This window comes from Mauremys mutica, chromosome 8, assembly GCF_020497125.1.
Source record: "Mauremys mutica isolate MM-2020 ecotype Southern chromosome 8, ASM2049712v1, whole genome shotgun sequence".
Taxonomy (NCBI): domain Eukaryota; kingdom Metazoa; phylum Chordata; order Testudines; family Geoemydidae; genus Mauremys; species Mauremys mutica.
The window spans coordinates 101,393,709-101,412,801 of NC_059079.1; the positions used below are offsets into that span (position 1 = coordinate 101,393,709).

General features: G+C 40.1%; 1 protein-coding gene across 5 annotated transcripts in view; it reads left to right on the plus strand.

Annotated features, from left to right (window-relative positions):
- SPOCK1 (SPARC (osteonectin), cwcv and kazal like domains proteoglycan 1) overlaps positions 1 to 19,093 on the plus strand; it is a 474,706-nt gene that overhangs the window by 302,558 nt on the left and 153,055 nt on the right. For all 5 annotated transcript variants that reach the window (XM_045028925.1, XM_045028926.1, XM_045028929.1 and 2 more), the window contains one exon: positions 11,663 to 11,795. In XM_045028925.1, the coding sequence (XP_044884860.1) occupies positions 11,663 to 11,795 (133 nt within the window). The remainder of the gene's footprint in view (positions 1 to 11,662; positions 11,796 to 19,093) is intronic.

Here is a 19,093-nt window from a genome sequence, read left to right on the forward strand (position 1 = left end):
ATTACATTCAAGGGGAGCTGAGTTATAAGCTGTTAATTTCCTTTCCTGTTCCATTCCTCTGGAAAATTCTGGCAGTGCTACCAAAATAATAAGTGACGATATATATTCTAAAGAGCCTGCCTTACACCACCACCCCATTGTGCTAGGCATTGCAAAATGGGGACCCTGACTGGACCCTTTCAAAGCTACTACCATACAAATAAATAATGCTACTATACACTTCCCCATTTACCAATGGGCAAAAATCCAGTCTTTCTCAATAGCCAAGTGCATTAGTCAGCCCTCGAGCTTTGTAAAAGCGTTTGTGACCAAAGTATGTGTGAGGAAACCAATTTTCTCTTAGTTAGAAAACTATTCATTTCTCTGAAAATGTGACACTAGTGAAATACTAGTACACCTACACAGTGAGCATGCTCATTCTTGGTCTCTCTTCATAGGGTGTTTGAACAGTTAGATCGTTATTTTCTGTTCCTTTTGAATTAATGTGGTACTGTAATGACAACCCAGAAGATGGAGGTCCATTCTTGAATGGCATTGATACTACCATGGCAGGATTTCCCTGCCAAAGTGCCTTGATCTTGTTCTGAAAGCATTACTTATAGAAAGGAGGGGATGTCTTTGGACCATTCTGTCTTGGTCCTGTTTGTCAGCCAGGAGCCGGCTAGTGCTTCCATATGTTGGTAGTTGTCCACTCAGAATTAGACTCAGGCCACCAACTCATTTCTTCTGGAAATTTGTATTATCAGTAATTAGTTAGATCTTCGCCACATTTCATTCTCACGGGAGTTTTGGTACCTTAAGTGTGACTTTGCACACTTTCACATGTGTGGGTTTGTTGTTAATTTAACCTCCAGTGTGAATTTCCTAGATATTTTTGTTTTTTGACAGCTCATTTAACCTTTTGCAGCAAAGGTTAAATGAGCTGGAGTCTGAATCTTTTTAAAAGACCTGCATAACCATATTCAGAAAGAACCTCACTGGTCTTATTGAAGTGGTTGGGTGAGGTTCTGTGGCCTGCGTTGTGCAGGACGTCAGACTAGATGATCATAATGGTCCCTTCTGACCTTAAAGTCTAGGAGTCTATGAGTCTTCAGCAAAAATCTCAGGCTCATGATCCCATTACATTATATTCAGAAAGAGTTTTCTGTATAGTATTTTATGCAGCAATTTAGTAAATAATTTTTCATCTTTGGGGCTAAAAAAATCAAAGGATAAAGACTTTGCAATAGTATTAGCCCTTGTTTATACACAGTCTGAATTATATGCATTATATTTTCTTATTAATATTACATTCATTTAGAAACAGGATTGAATTTGCTCTGGTAAAATCAAATGTAATTACATAAAAACCTGAACTTGATGTTGCTTATGTAATATTATTGACATCTTGACTATTTTGAACCAGTTCTGATATGATGGATGTTAATTCAAATGGGACACATGTTGTCCATCAGTATCACTTCCTGTTAAAATGGTGTTATAATTTCTCAGTTGTTTCTCTGAATCATCAGAGTCATTATATTGGGTAGCAAAATTATACAGCTAGTGAAAGCACAACAGGCCCATGTGCTCTGGTAAGCTGTTGTCTGAAAATTAAACCTTTATATTCTTGATTTACGCATTTTATATTACATTTCAAAGTCATTTATTAATTTCATGCCTTTATGTACCAGCCTATCACTAAGCTACTGAAAAAATCACACTATATTTCAGCATAGCTATGCACGAAAACCATCCACAGGTAAAACAGGTAACAAGATTTGGTCCAAATTCTCATCCTCTGCCCACCCTCACCCCCCCAAAAAAATGTCAAGCCAATGAAGTTTGTGCAGTGGCTTGGCAATAGAATCTTCCAGTGTCTCCACTCTGTAGAAGTGGTACAGCCTGATAGGTGCTCCCTACCTGGGGATCTTGGCCAATATCATCCATAGATTCAAAATTTCAAACTGGTCATGTGCCCAGTAGAGCCAATCAAAGAACTGTTTTATTCCCCATTAAAAATTTCTAATGAAAATTTTTAGTTACTCATTTGTAATTTTTCCCAGGAAATTTCAAATGGGAAAAAAAATTCAAATTATTACAAGTTATTATTGGGCTCAATGCAAGGGTAGCCAAGTGAAATTCTATAGGCTGTGTTATACAGGAGGTCAGTTAGATGATTCTTGAAAATCTAGGAATTGCAATTTGAACCGAAACTAAACTATTGTATCATATCATTTCCTCTTCCTTGCTTTGTGATTAATATTTGTGTTGATTTTCATAAAGAGACAGACTATGAAAAGAATGAAAAGGTAAATGACTTACAGCTTGTATATTTTTCTGAATATGGCACGCTTTACAGGATCGCCAATAAAATTACGCAATTTTACAGCTCATTAAAACTGCAAAATGAAACAGTAAAAAACCAGCCAACACTACATAGACATGTTATTGTGGGGGTTACAGTAATAAAATAGGAGAAGATATACATAAATAGGGAGAGGAGGGAGGGAGGGGACCCAGTGAAGAGGCAAAGGGAGGGGTGCTAGGTGAAATGGAGATCTGGCATTCTTTGAGCCCTCTCAATGCTTTTTATCCAAATGTGTCTAGAAACAGGTTCCACATTTCTTCAAATTAATACGTATCATTTTATTTCTAAATTTCCCATCGAAAAATTTAGTTGAAAACAACATTCTCCTGCGGTGGGGGGGAGCGGTTGATGAAACCCCATTTTTCAACACGGAAATTTTTCACTCAGAAAATTTCAACTAGCTGTATTTCCTGACCTTCTCGCAGACTGTTCCCAATCATGCTCTTCTGTGCTACCGTGGAGGAAGTTGCTATTCATCAAATCCTCTGTGGTGCACAGGGGGTACAGCGTCCCCCACCCAAGCTACATAGCTAAACCCATTTGACCTATCCCTTATGCAGCAGAACTGTAGGAGTTCCATTTGGGCAGTATATGCCTCTATGTAATGACGTTGGCCAATGTGTGATACCACAGTGACATACTATTAATTCTTTAAACCATTAAAAATTTGATAGGCATTATAATTTGGCAACATTAAGAAGTTGACTTAATCCTACAAAACACTCACCTATTTGCACTCTAGTTCAGCAATATGAAGGAAGTGATGGTATATTTCCACAACAGTATGCAGTGGTTTGTATCCAAGTCCCCAAGAATTGGGTAAAAGGTTCCCACTTTTTTCTAGTTGTATTTGAGTGTTGAAATTTTCTTGTAGATACTCTGACATTTTACACCCAGGAAGGAATTTCTAGGTTGCTTCCCTATTCCTAATTGTTTCTTCTAATGTTTTGAAGTAGGTCCTTTCAACTGTGAATGTTAAAGCAGGATTAGAGTTAGTTAAATTTAATCAAAAAGGGCTTCATTTGCTTTGGCCTTTGGCGTTCCCAACACATTCATTCATCAGCAGGATTATTGGCATAGCAAAACATGACCCCAGTGTGTGTGTGTGTGTGTTCCCTTCCATTGAATAGAGATTTGCGGTCTGTCAATGTATGGCAGCCAGTGTTCTTGACTAAGTTTTAATTTATTTGTTTTGACATTTGATGTGGTGTTAGGGGTTATGGGACTGAAAAGCATCCAAAAAAATGTCATGTTCAATGTCTCCAAAAATCTCTATAGTAAAATGCACTCTTATTTTTGGAGGGTATGTATCATTTTTAGGAAGTGGGGGAGTTACCTACACTTCAGCACAAGCACAAGAAGAATTTGATACAACCAATTCAAAATTTCAGCTACTGCTGTATGGCTGGCCTACTGACTAAAGTGAATTTGACTCATCTCAGATAGAGTGATATTATATGCTGTTGTTTCTGACAAAACCATACACTCCTCTACAGCCTTTTAAATAATATAATCACTTTTTAAACTTGAATTGGCTCCCACAACTGAGAGCGTTGCAGTCGTGTACTGTGAACTGAGCCATGAATGAAGAAACTAACACAACAAATTTCCCGCATATATCTGCTGCTTCAATTGTGCATGTTAAACAAATTGTTATTAAAACTGATAAGTTGTATTTTCTCTTTGAAAGATTAATACCCCATTGTTAATGCTCACATTTATTAAACAGCATTCTGTTCGAGAGAGTAAATTTGTTTCAAACATCAGAAGAAAGCGAGCCTTCAAAGGAATACGCTTATGGCGGAAAATGAACTGTCTGAAAGGAATAGAAGGAAATTCTACTTCTATGCAGTATGTAAATAAAATAACTCAAACCTAAATCACTGATAGTCATTAGTAAGGCCCTACCAAATTCAGGGTCCATTCTGGTCAATTTCACAGCCATAGGATTTGAAAATTAGTCAATTTCACATTTCTAGGTGTTTACATCTGTCACGGTATTGTAAATGTGGGATTCTTGACCTGAAAGCGGAGGGGGGGGGCGGGTTATGGAATTTCACCCTCACTTCTGGGCCAGCTTTAGAGGCCAGCTTCAGTCGCAGTCATGGAGGTGGGTGTGATCTCCCCCGTGCTGCTGGGAGCCCCTAGCTGGGGGCTTCTAGCTGCTAGTCCTGGCTGGGCTGGGGAGGGACAGGACTTGCTCGTCCCCTGCACAGCCACTCTCCAGGGAAGATCAGACCCACCTCTGGATACCTCCCCCTTCTGCAGGAAGCTACGCAGCTGGGCAGCAGCCCCAGAGCTTCCTGCAGCAGGGGGAGGTACTTGGAGGTGGGTCTGATTCCCCCCGGAGGGCAGCCACACAGGGGAAGAGCAAATCCCGTCCCTCTACAGCCCAAGGACTAGGAGCTGGAGTTGGGGGAATGAATGGTAGGAGTCCCTGGCCGGGGCGCCCCCAGGCTTACCCCTCTCCCGCCCCTCCAATAGCTGGATTTCACAGGGGAGTGTTTATTTCACAATCTGCGACATGTTTTTCACAGCCATGAATTTGGCAGGGCCCTAGTCATTAGAGTGAATAGCCTAATGGTCTGATTCTGCTTTCACACACACAAATTGCCACTGACTTCAAGTTTGCTGCACGGAGAGCAGAATTTAGCCTCAAGGCTGTGTGTGTTCCCTTTATTCTCACTAAGCTGGTGGGAAAGGCCACCAGACTCAGAGTTACTGAAATGACTTGAAATGGACAAATTCCATTACTTTTTTGAGTGGGGATGGGGGGCAGAAAATATTATTAGCACCAGACGAAATCTTACTTCAGCCACTGACCCCAAAATATGAACTCTGACAGGGACAAAATAGGAGTTATAAATGGTCTGAACAGTGAGGCCATGCAAACAGGGAAAAACAAACACCTGACTCCTGGAGCTTGTCGATCTTACAAGGTTGTCTCAAGAAAAGCATGAATTTAATCTGCGCGTGTGGATCAAATTCAGATCTTTAATACCCAGGAGTCAGTGCCTCAGGATCATCAGGTTTGTCAGGCCCCAGTCGAGGAAAGCATTTAAGCACGTGCTTAACTTCAAGTATCTGAGTAGTCCATTGAAATTATCCACAGACATGCTGAAGTGCTTTGCTTGAAACGTCACTGATGTCAGTGGGACTAACTCACATGCTTGAAATTAAGCATGTGGTAAAGGGCTTTGCTAGAATGGACCCTAAGGCCCCGATCCTGCAAACACTTCTGCAGCTATTCAACATTACTACCATAAGTAGTCCCATCTGCACTGCTCATGTCATAAAGTTAATCCTTTCTTTGTAAATGTTTGCAGGATTTGGGCCTGAATGACGACGTAATGGTAGAACTGGATTTTGAAAAATAATGTAGTGAGAAGCATCAGAATTCATAAATAACAAATTCAGAATGTGTTAATATTCAGTTGTAGTTCATGCATTCAATTTATTCCCATAACAGTCATTAATTCGACTGTTCAGTGAGAAATGTGGCAAATACGACAGACAGGAAGCTTTCTGTGGGTGTTCAAAAAGTAGCCTTTTTAACCCCCCAGAGATAATATGAATGTCATATATGAGATAACATCCCCAAATAGACGGGCATAAGGGAAGAAAATCTTTTTCTCTCAGGTTCTGTATTCTGACAGATCATATTTTGACTCTGAGTTTGTATGCTCCCAGAACTGTGCAGGACACATAGATAAAGGTAAATGAACACGCTTTCCTGTCATACTGAAAAGACACAGATCTTTGTAATGGAAACAGCTCCAGAAAGTAAAATATTCATGATACGTTAGAGGCAAATAGAGCACAATAAATGCTGCTTACTTTTGTATAGAAAAAGCTAATGGCCAGCATCATTTTACCAAATCACGAATTTGAATATTAATTTGTACACGACTAATAAATTATATACTAATCTTAACTACTTTCAATTCATGTAATCTTGGATTACAAATGGTAAACTAAAAATATACTTTCACTCAAATAGCTGCTTGCTGAGAAATTAAAGTTGAAAGTACTGTACACATTGATTTTAGTCAGAAATCCCTAACAGACCGTAAATATTGTTTCTTCAGCTTGGCTATTCAGGGATGAAGTAATCAATATAAAAATTTTAAAAAAAACCACAACAACATAAGACAAACCTAGTTTTTGCATGGTGGGCCAAATTCTGAGGTTCTCCTCCTGTCAAAACGCTTCCTGGCTTCATTTACCTCACTAAGAATTGAGGTGAATCTTAAGGATTTGTTACCAGATATGTAAAGGTACTTAGGCATCTAGTATCAGAGGGGTAGCCGTGTTAGTCTGGATCTGTAAAAGCAACAAAGAATCCTGTGGCACCTTATAGACTAACAGACGTTTTGCAGCATGAGCTTTCGTGGGTGAATACCCACTTCTTCAGATGCAAGTGGCATCTAAATACTTTTTAAAATCTGGCCCTTGGCCTGTCTTTAAGTTTCAGGCTAAGATTTTCCATGGGAGCTGGATGCCTATTCTCTTAGGCACCTTTGAAAATCTCAGCCTAAATCTGTAACTTTAAGTGAGTAGGAAGATAGTATTACCTGAAAACCATCCTTCCTTTCTAGATGGGACTGATTACTAGTCTTTCTTGTCATCCGTTTAGATACTGTACATTAGAGGGGCCCAAAGTTACCCTTTGTATCAACAATTCCATTTATAGATTGTTTAGTCTTTTTCATTATTTATTTAAACAAAACAGGATTTGTAGTTTGGTCACTAGTCGATTCTGTGATTTCTTAGACCAGGACAGAATTTGTGGGGTAGACTTAGGTAAATGGGACTAAAACAAATGGCAGCTACCTATAATGTATAGAAATGAGCTTGGACCAGATGTACTTTAGTTTTAGCTTTTGCAAAACCATTGCCATCATGGATTTGCCTTTCCAAAGACCAAGCCAAGATCACTTTTGGTTTTGGAGTCATATCTCACAAGAAACAGTATAAGACTCCCACGATAAGAAAGGGTATTTATTCAAGTTTCTTAAGTTAGAATTATTTTAAATGTATCTATCCATTGCCTTAAGCACAATCCCCAACATCTACAAAATCCAGACATATACAATCGGGATCATTGTGTACCATCACGCACAACTCAGCCATGAGGAGATTCTTCCCTCTGATCCACTCCCACCTATTCACTCCAACATCCCTCCGTAAATGTACATATATGTGCACCCGGAAGAGCTTGGATAAATAGATGGGCTTTTCAGTGTGCCCTAAAGGTCAAACAAACTTGGGCTTTGATGGACTAGAGTTAATGGGAATTCCAAAGTCAAGTACCCCTCACCAAAAAATCCTCTCTAAACCTGGAGTTTGGCAGCTCAAGCACCTCAGGTGACCTTGGCTAGCACAACACAGGAGAGAGGTGGTCTCTAAAGCAGACTGGCCCTAAGTGCGTTAGAGCTTCAAAGTTTACAATCAAAACCTTGGTTAGCACCTGAAAGAGAATCAGAAGCTATTCCCAACTGCCCAGCACAAGTGGAAGTGGTCACTAAGTAAGCAGAGCTGACATATTCTGCACTAGCTGATGGTGCGACTCCAAGCAGAGTGTATTATACTCATCCAGCCTTGATTCCAATGTGATTTCTAAGAAGCTCTAGACACATTAATGGGATAAAGGGAGTAGTAGGATCAAACGTGTGTGAATTAATTGCAGCCAGAGAGAAGGTGGAAAAGAGCAGAGTCGAAGAATGCAGCATGGCAAGGAATGAGACGCAGTCACTCAGCCTGAATCAGAACTAGTTCAGACTGAAGACTGGCAGATAGCGTGGAAGCTGCTCAAAGGAGAGCAGAGTGCATGGGCTGTTCATCTTCCATTACTGCTCTGCACATGGCTTCTCACATCAATGACGTGGAGACTATTTAAGGGTGCAGAATACACAGGACACGTCCACACACAAAGGGCAGCTGGACATTGCCAAACAAGGCACTAGATTTGTGTTCCCAGAGCGTGAGTCCAAGCGTACACGCCATACAGATCCCCGCTGCTGTGACAGCCGGATGAGTCATGAGATAGAGGCTCTGGATATGCATTCATATGAATGGGTCCCACACCATGCAAACACCAAACAGAGCCTTGTGTGAAGAACAACTGAATGTTACCCAGATGGTACTGTGTATGTGTACAGTGGGTGCCCTTGACATCTTGATATTTATTCTTCTCTTAGTTAAATTTACCGCATTGTTTTCAGTGTCACTCACCATTCCAAACAGAGGGGATACATCAAAGAGTGCAGCACACGTACATACCATGGTGCAGGAAAGCCAGGATTTTAATTGTGCCAACTGATTGAAAGACAATATGGAAATGGGGTGGAAGGGACCCTAGTTCAACTGGTAATCGGTATCAACGTGGAGGAAAAGGACAGGTTGATTTTTCAAGTTGAGATGCTCCATTGAATCCATCCTGTTTTCACTTCATAAATCTGACCACTGCTTGCGGTGGCTGTCTAGATTGGAGATCACCGTGATACCACATGGAGGGCTCTGTCTAGTCACTGCAGGGTACAGTAAAACTCTTCCTGCTGCAGGTGCCCATGCAGAGGCTTCAGTAGGCAGCTCCCTGCTGGCAGAAGGTCAGGAAGAAAGTCCTTTCTTGCATCCTTAGCTCTCTTTCTCCTCAGACCCTCCAATTTTTCTGTGGATCAGGGTGTTGCCTGGAGAGAGCTGGAGAATGGAATTCCTCCTGCTGCTGCGTCTAACTTCTTGTGTGTCTGTGCTGGGGCTGCAGTGTACAGCTTCCTTCACAGAAAACTTTTTCCCTTCCTCCCTCCTCTGTCACTCTGCACCTTCTATCACTCCCCCAAATTTTCTTCCCCTTCCAAGGGGCTTAAAGAGTGCTGTCCTAGGCAACGTACTCTGCTCCTGCTTCTATCCCAGCCCCGTAGCTGCTGCCACTGCACAATCTACTGCTTCCTACAAAAGTGACAGTAGCCTCTAATGGGTCCAAAAGCTTGCTAGATTTTCTCATGAGATTTGGGCCATCTTGTCTGGAGCTGGATTTTTCTTCCCCAGCCACACAGATTTGGATCCATGGCCAGTCAGATTTGGATGTAGGGCTTTAGAACCTAAAGCTCAGTAATCTCTGGGTGCTTGCATCAGAGGATTTAGCTCGTTAGTAATAGTAACTCTGGCATGTAAAATTGAATGCACTCATCAAGAGATGAAAGTTGCCTTATATATTGAGGGCTTCTTCAAGATTACAGGGGAATGCTGACTTTGATCACCGACTCCTATTTTTGTAGTTTTATGACATGGTGATGGGGTTCTTTCTGTGGACACTTACTTCTAGGGTGACCAGACAGCAAATGTGAAAAATCGGGATGGGGTGGAGGGTAATAGGAGCCTATATAAGAAAAAGACCCAAAAATCGGGACTGTCCCTATAAAATCAGGACATCTGGTGACCCTACTTACTTCCTAATAGCACGATTTATCACTGTGACAAAGGTTAGAATAGAAGAAAACTTGAGCTGAAATGAAAGAATAGAATTTTTATTATGTTAACAGCTGAATGTAACATTACATCAGAGTTTGTATGGTGTAGCAAATTGCAATCTGTAGTGAAATTGCTTTAAAAATGTATCCATATATATTTTTCTAGAAGTGTGATAGTCATTCAGTGGTACTTTGAAATGCATTTGTAGCTAAACTGCTCGATGATATATTTTATATTATGCTGTAAGGACCACACAGTCGGATGATGGTTATTTTTCTTCGTGCTTGCAATGAAATCAATGTCTTTTGCTAGTAAATATTTTGATGCCTGAAAGAGAAGAACTTATCTGTATGGTGAACATGGCTTGTGGTTAATGAAAAAAAGCATATTATTAACTTACTGCTGTATGCTAATGATAATAGCATCATAACAATGTGTTTTCAATAGATTTAATATAATGCATGAAAATACTGGTCAGGCTTGGAAATACACAGTGTTATGGTGATGTGGGCTCTTCAAGGATAGTAGGGGATTATGAGGGGCATTCTAGAGACCCTTCTCCAAACAAACATTTTTAATGATGAAAGAAGAATACTTGAGTTGCTGCTGATTCATTTGTTGTGTTGTAATGAATGGAGTGGAGTCGCATGCTGGATTTTCATAACATGAGTCCAAAGTTTCACACCTGATTTTGCATCCACACTAGTAAGCTGACTTTTGAATGCACCTTTACAGTATACACACACATTAATCAGGCATTTGCACTCCCACATGATGAATAGCCATTTGTCTAGCCACATGCACAAGGAATGCCATTTTGGGGGGATTCCCACATGTGGGAGGTAGCATCTAAAGATAGGTAGAGAACTGGGTCTCTGGTTTCTAAAAATCAAGCCCTGAAAGCTGAAAGTGAATTAGAAAAAAAATCGATTATTATTAAGAGCTAAATTCAAGCTACACACCAAGATGGAGCCCTGCCTCCGTTTTACAAAGAATGCCATTCCAACAGAATACTGAGTGACATCACTTACAACCAACCAAATACAAGACAGAACCATTATGCTATTCTGATTGACAGAACATGCCCTGAGGCCAGGAACCTGACTTTCAGCACTGCTGAAAAATGGTATTTCTTTTTTGGGTGCCACATACAGTCTACACTACTTACTGGTAATGTAAATTGTTACAATACTCAAGATATTTCATTATAATAGGAAAGTAAAGCTATTGATCTACTTTTTTAGTAATTAATTGCATTTATTGGGTTTCATTTTATCTTTTTGAGACTGATGTTAAAATCCAAAGATTTCGTACCCAGTTTTGAAATGCTGTAACTGAGTCTCCTATGGTTTTGGGAAAGGTACTTGTATAGAAAGTTTATAAAATTATATAAAGGAAAGGAAGGATGACAGTGGTACAATCTCTCTAGATTGTTCCAAATTCTTTAGGAATGTTCTTGATCCAAAAATAACATACATTGCAAAGCTGATGTGAAGGGAACAAAGAAGGGAAGATGGAAGCTGATGTCACTACATGTGCAGAGCAAAAATTGGTTGAGTGATCTTAATTTCATGTCCATACTTTCAAATCTTTAATGTAAACTGCAACATTTCTTTAGGGATTTTTGCCTATAAGTTGTTGTTAAACACTCTCATCCTGAACTCCATCTTAACAATTGTATTTAAGAAGTTTCTCATAGTTTAACATTTTCTGGAAAGCTAAAACACTTAAAATCAATGCTGCCACTGACTGACTTAATATATGATTTGATTGGCTAAGAGAAGTTCTTGTGCTCTTGTTTTTCACACTCATATCCCAAGACTGGTATTTTTTGTTTTGCAGCCTTTGGCAAAAGAAAGGAAATCTGGCCCCGAAACATTGGATTGGACCAGCCAATTTAGTCAAGTGCAAGCCATGTCCAGTGATGCATGCCAGCCCTGTCTGTGGCTCTGATGGACATACTTACACTTCCAAGGTAAATTCACTTTATAGTCAGAAACTCTGTCTACAAGGGCTGCCCAGGTTGTAATGTGGAGAGGTTCTAGTTGTAGCAAACAAATCGTATTACAACAGTTTGTAGAAACTAGTGCTAAGGCCGCATATTTCTGTATCTTAAAAAAAAATGCTGATGATTTATTTTATAATTATTTGGGGAAACACCAATGTGTAATTGAAAATACCCATTTCTGGAACCTCGGAGTCTATATTACCTTATATTTGCTCTTTCCCCTGCTGCACTAGATCCTTTCATTCATTGCATGGTTAGATAACGAAACCCTTGGTATAGTTCTCACTGCCAGTTTTGTCCTCAGAACAGCAATGTCATTCTGAGATGGATTTCCTGTTGCGGGGATAACATATTACAGTTCACTTAAGTCATAGTTTTAACATTCCTCTGTTCCATAAATAGCATACATTACAGCTGAGAAAAAAGTACCCCCAGAACCCAGCAGGTATAAATTGGCCCAGTGTTGTATTGACAATATAATTGCCTTAGGGCTTGATTCAATAAAAGAAACCAGCTCCACAACCATGTTTAATTCAGCAGTCCAAATCGCATGCTGTTGGTATTAAGCCTTCCATGTTTGTACAATGCAGCGCTCTATATTTATACATCATGCTCCTGGCATGGGGAATTATGTCTCGGGAATGCCTCTAACGTCTTTAGGGATAGATTCTTCTCTGCTAACAGCCAAAATAAGGCTTGACAGCAAGTAAAACTACCTTTAAAAGTTTCAAGATGGCCTGAAAGATGTAGGAAAATAAAATGATCAATAGAAGAAAATTCTGGAACGTATCAGAGGAGAGCAAGGCATGGTAGTTTGGGCCAGTAATACTAATTCTTGTGCTCTTGCTGCCTCTGCAGGTAAAATACTCCATCCTTAAATACAGATAGATACAGACATTAGCACTTGGCTGTGGCTCATCCATTTAAACGCCTGTTTTACTTGAGCAAAAAGATCCCTGTGGCCAACAGAAAAAAATAGCAGAAACTTTCCTTTCTGTCTTGACCCGCATCCATGTACTAGTAAAGAATGAATGCTATGAACTGTCTACTGAACATGTCACGTTTAATGACGGTCTAATATCTTTATCTATTCTCTTCCTTAAGTTTGTGCATCATGAATGACAACCAATACAGTATTTTCTCATCATCATCGTTTGGCCTCGGGCAAACCTTGAGCTGGTTTTGAAATTGCAGTCAACTGACCGAAATACATTTCTACTGCGTCCTGCCCTGTCCCAATTATGAGTCTTTGTCCCCAGATAACCGTACACGATTCCCTGATTTCTCCTTTCCCCTCCACCCCAGCTCCCTGCCTCCCAAAACAGGTTTTCGTGTTACTTTGATGTTTATCTTTCCCTCCTCCTCTCCTCTTAGCCCTTTGGAACATGATCAGATAGAACAAATTGGTAAGTCCCTAGTAAGTGGTTTTCATTGTATATTCAGTCATATTATTTCACTGGCTCAGTGTAACTGCATCACTCAGCCTAAGGACTGAATCTCTTAGCTGACCCCCTCTGATTATTTTTTTATTGTTAACGCCAAATATTTTTTTATCCAAAATCACTGATGTTATAAATTCATCAAAGTTTTGCGACTCAGCTGTGAGCCTAAGGGTTGTAATGAAGGTATTAAATGACTCCAATTGTTGAATGTTCTTCTCTGGAAGACATACCTCTCACTAGTCTCCTTCTGTTATGAGTGATACGCATCAGACTTGTGAATAAGCAACCTTGGCTCATCTTTATCTATTATCTATTTATATATAAATTGCTCAAGTCCCTGGAGTTGTAAGATATGCAGCTACATTTTTGTCAGGCTTTTCAAATGCACCAACAACTGTGCAGTGTAGCATGAATCTCTGCTTAAAAGTTTCCAATTATTGTCAATATTACCTACCATTTGCTGGGGAACAGTAGGTTTTGATTGCTTTCATTGTAGTGTCGCATAGAAGTCTTATCTTTTTCTCTTGTTGCACATTTGTAGTTGCTTTTCTTTAGATCTCCTTTGGATTGAAGCCTCTCCTGGCACCATGTAATGATCAGTAATCCCTGAACAGCCATGTCAGCCCCAGCAGCCAAATGCTTCCATGCTTGACCTTTATTAAACAAGTAACAGATCCGTTGTAGTAGCAATTTTCTGCAATAGCTCTTTGCAGTATGTTGTAAGATTATATAGCGGTAATACCTCTTGCAATACCGTGCATACCATTACAGTAGAGCACTGTGGCTTCCTACCTTCACAAAAAGTGTCCCCATAAAAGCTCTGCTCAGTTGCCTTTTTAGCAAGAGCTACCTTTTGGCAAGTTTACTTTAGATCTGGTTGAAAATAGGAATTTCCATCCTGTAAAATGGTGAAATGTTTCTTGGTACAGAAAGAGATGAAAAAAATTGATTTGGAAATGTTGAAATAGTTCAACATTAATCTTTGTGCCCCATATCTGCTACCATCCTTCAAGGGAGATGTAGTTCTGATGCCTCACGTCCTCATTGTTCTCTATGGGCTGAGTTCCCTGGCCAGACTACATTTCCCATGATGTACCTCAGTAATTCACCCAGAGCAGAGACCCTGGCACATCATGGGAGATATAGTCCAGAGAGGACTTGTATGCCCCATGTCAGCTTCTGCAAGGCACAGCTGCAGCTCAAACAAAAACAGATCAACATTGAACCAAACCAAACAAAATGTTTCCATTTGACCCAAAAGGAAACGTTTTATATAGATTTTCCCAAAAGAAAATAAAAAAAATTCTGCAAAATCATAATTTTCCCATAGAAAATTTGTTTTGCTGAAACTACATTTTCTGTTTAAAAAAATCCATAGAAAATACCCAACCAGTTCTACTGTTAAGGAAGAGATCGAAGATCATTTGCCCAGAGCCCCCAAAAAGAATTCTTCCAATCAAGGCTGTCTTTCTAAAAATATAGCTCAAACAGGAATTATGAGTTTGATGCAGGAATTGGTGGGTGATCTCTGATCTGTGGAATGCAGAAGTTCAAACTAGATTATCATAGTGGTCTCTGCTGGCTTTAAAATCTAAAGAGAGACTGGGAGCCATTGCAGTTCTAGAGAGAACCCTTTGGTGATCCCTCCTTTCACATTGTAGTCACAGAACCTCTTTCTCTAAAGCACAATGGATCTTGGAATTATGGCTCGATTTTCAAAAGCACTGACCACGATCAACTCTCTCATTACCTTTAATAGAATGTGTGGGTGCTCAGCACCTCTGAAAATCAGGCCGTTAATTAAGAGCCACTAGGACCATCAGTGAGTTAGATAGATGTTTTCTTTAGTGTTCCCACACCTTAGTTTGAAGGGTCTGAATTGCAGAATCCTGTTTCACAGAGTGGGCTCTGTCTTAGGGTTTTATACTGTTGCCAATCACTGTAGTATCTGAGCATCTTCCATGTAAAATCACTAGCACTAGTGAAGTCCTTAATGGACTTCATGGAGTCTCTGGCACATCTCCCTTTACAGTGTCTGAACACTCTATTTGGAGTAGGGTGTTTGGTTTTGATTTTTTAAAAAACATTAATGTACTTTTGGTTTTTTTCTCTTTGTTTTGTTTCAGGTTTGGGTTTTTTTTAATTGGGTGGGAAAGAGACTGTGAGTACCATTTTTATGGTAGAAAGGCCTTTTCAAAGAGGAAAGTTTTGCAGCATTTCTTAAAGACTTGCCTAATCTCCCCTGGAAGTTTGTTGAATAGCTGGAATGCACTCCCATTAGTTTTCCCAGGTTCCTTATATTTTTTCTTTTTTGATACCTAGCAGAGAAATTTGTATATATTTTTTTCTGGCTTTCTAAAGTATCCAGTTCTTAGGGTACGTATTTTAAGGAGCATAAATTAAATAAGCATGAGTGAAGTCATTTCAATTTTTAATTCCTCTTAGTTACGCATAGTTTGGAAAATATCCTGCACTCAGTCCACAGAGATTGAGTGATTTCATTTTTAAATCAATTGGCTAAAGGCCTCTTTACCTCCCACTTTCTCTGTGTAGCAACTATGGCAAGTTAAAAGGCTTTAGTGATACACTACTACCTCGATATAACGCCACCCAATATAATACGAATTTGGATATAATGCAGTAAAGCAGTGCTCTGGAGAGGGGGCGCTGCACACTCCGGCGGATCAAAGTAAGTTCACCTATAACGTGGTAAGATTTTTTGGCCCCCAAGGACAGCATTATATCAAGGTAGAGGTGTACTCCATTGGGAGCCTCACCATGGCATCTGCTTCCTAAAATAGCCACAGTTGTCACATAAATTCTGCTGTTGAGGCTAGAATGCAGGAGCTAATTCATGGCATTGTCTTTCTGATGGCACGACTTCTGTGGCAAAAAGCCATTCAAATATCAGACCTTTTAGGCCCTTGATATCTTGAGGCTAGTAATTGCAGAACATCACTGAAGAGAAGAATTTCACAGCATAGGAAGACAAGTGTTTTCTGTGAGTAGCAATTGGCAGGATTTAGCATCTGCCATCAAACAGAAGCTTCTGTAGAATCCTATAGCGCCACTCAAATCAGCTCCCACATTTGCTTTCTTAAATAGCTCTTGCATATTAGCAAATTGTACATTAGGGCTCAACTCTAAGGAAAAAATTAAAGTTGACAAGTCTAATGCATAATCATTTTACTGTAATGCACTTGTTGCATGTCAGAATCAGGTGCTTTTATAGGTTTGGCCTTTATTTCAGCTCTTCGCCATTACAGATTATTTTATTTTCAGCATAATCTTAATCGTTTCAAATGACTGCTACAAAACTAAAGGTCACATTTAAATGTTCTAACAAATAAAATGTTTATTGTAAGTAACTATCAGGGTTTTTTTACATCTCTGATGAATTAAGAAGACGGTTGGAGCTACTTTCCTAGACTCTCCAGGGGGCTTCAGGGCAGTGTTTTCTCTCCTTTCTCCGATAACCCTTCTGACCATGTAATTTCTAAAACCACAGTGCTCTTCTTTGGTTCTTCCCTTTCCAGTGCAGTATTATTGGTGAATATTACTACAGGTAGTGTGGATAATCTAGTGTGGACCATGCAAATAAATGCCCCTTCATGTAAGGTGGACAGGTAGCATTTTGTTTTGTATTTGTGCATGTGCGTGCATCTAATGGGCACACATGCGGTCCTCCCCTTCACAAACTAGTTTGCAGAAGTACAATGTCCTGTAGGAGGAGATACGGCAAATGAGAAAGTTGCTTTCAAGTTCATATCTAAAAGACAGAGGGCAGCAACTACTTTGGGGACAAAGTCATTTCAAATGAATATGTAAATCGGTCATCTATTCCGATAACCATGCACAAAAAGCAATTTAGAGAAGTTATATAGTTTGTAGTTGATCTATATTTGTCAGTGTTGGAGTCTATCCTGGTTGAGTTTGTCAGTCTTCCCCTTCAGAATACAGTGGATTCTCTGGGACAGGACACAATTTTTGTGCATAGGGCTATTTATCCACTGTGCCTTGAGACAGCTACATCAAAGCACTTCGCCACGGAATGGGGCTATCAGTAAAGACTCTGTTCAGTGATGTTTGCACGGGGGCTTGTAGGTACTTTGACTCTGAACTGCGGGGGGGGGGGGGAGAGTAATGAATTAAAAGGAAATGATGTTCAAGAAAAGCTGCAGCATCCCCTCCCATATTTGCATGAGGAGTAGGAGCGATGTCACCAATTTGCTCTTCCCCAGTTAGAGCATGACTGCTCAGAAAATAATATCCTGACATTAATTTTCCATCCAACAATTGCTCAGGCATGAACCTCCTTTTATGGAGACTTTCCTTGAGTTTCTGCACAGCTATGCTGGCATACCTTCAAGGTTTGGGATGTCTAAGGCAGAAATAGGACAACAGTAATTGGTTTGATGGATAGTGACCTTGGACTTAAGTATTTCAGAGAGCTCATAGGGGGGTACGGTTGGTGGAGTTGTCCTTACTTTGTAAAAGTGTCAAGAAGCTTTCGGGCACTGACTTCCAATACGTTCACTTAAAAATGTGGGTTTTTTTAATGTATGCTATTATTAACCGTTGTTAGTCATTCTTGAAAGGGTAATAAAATCTTCCATTCTTACAAACTGGATGACAATGTTGGTGTCACTAGGCCTAAGTAAACCAAAGTTGTGAGTTTGGGCCTGAGTGAACTAAAGTTCTTCCATGCTGTGAACTTTAACCAGCCTAAGATGCTAACAGACAGCAAGCAAAATGTGTAACTGTCAGCTGTCTCAGCTTGCAGCTGTAGGACAGTTTGAAACAGCAAAAAGCGGCGGGGAGGAGGGGGAGGAAAATCTGCATGCGTTTGTGCTGTGAAGGCCATAGATAAATATGCGAATGGGAACTTTTCTAACACGCTGAGATGTAATGTTTAAAGTAACTGCTGTTGGGAAGGGAGGGGTGAGGGGGAAAACCAAACAAAAGGCTTACACAAACAAGAGGGGTATAAATGCTGGGACCCCGCCTGCGCGCGGGTGTGCAGGATTTGAGAATGCTTTTTCTCCCTGGCACCTTTTTTGGGCTCAAATAAACTTGGTTTGCTTCTCCACCCTGGTGTGATAATTAGTGCGACGCACACCGGGCAACGAACCCCCGCTGTTGCTTTTCCTCGGGCCCTTTGAGCCGGCAACAACAAAATAATTGAAAGCATTATCACCATATTGTCTTGTATTACATGATCATACTTAGAACTTTGCTAGCCCTTTTACACTCTTCAAAGTGCTGTACCAATAGCTACTACTTCATATAGGAATCAAACTGAATAACCCCCATTGGAAAGAAAATATTTTGCTTAAGTTAATGACAGTGCTGGTGATTCGTGGAATTGACTGTACATATCCACACTGAGGGATAGTTGTAAAGAGCTGATCCAAGGAAACATAATAAGAAGTTTTATTGGGCCTACAAAACCCAGGGGCTAGGCTGCATATTCTTGAGCGCCATCTTCTGGCACTTTCTATGTTAAGTATTTACATATATACCAACATCTCTGATTACATGAATAGCTAATGTTAACTGAAACAGAGGCTACTATGGACAATGAGGGTAAAAGGGAATTCCTGGCTCACTGGAGAGCCAAGAGTCTCCATGAAAAGAGTGGACCAACACCAACGGGGGCAGACTTTCTCAAGAGCTCGGCATGTGGGTTGCGGAGCTCTTGTGAAAATGTGGTCATGCCACAATGGGAGCTTCTGGGTGCTGATCACTTTCACAGATCTGGACCTCATTTAGGTTCTTAAATAGGAGCTCAGTTGTTTTGAAAATCTGTCCCTGGTTGAGGGT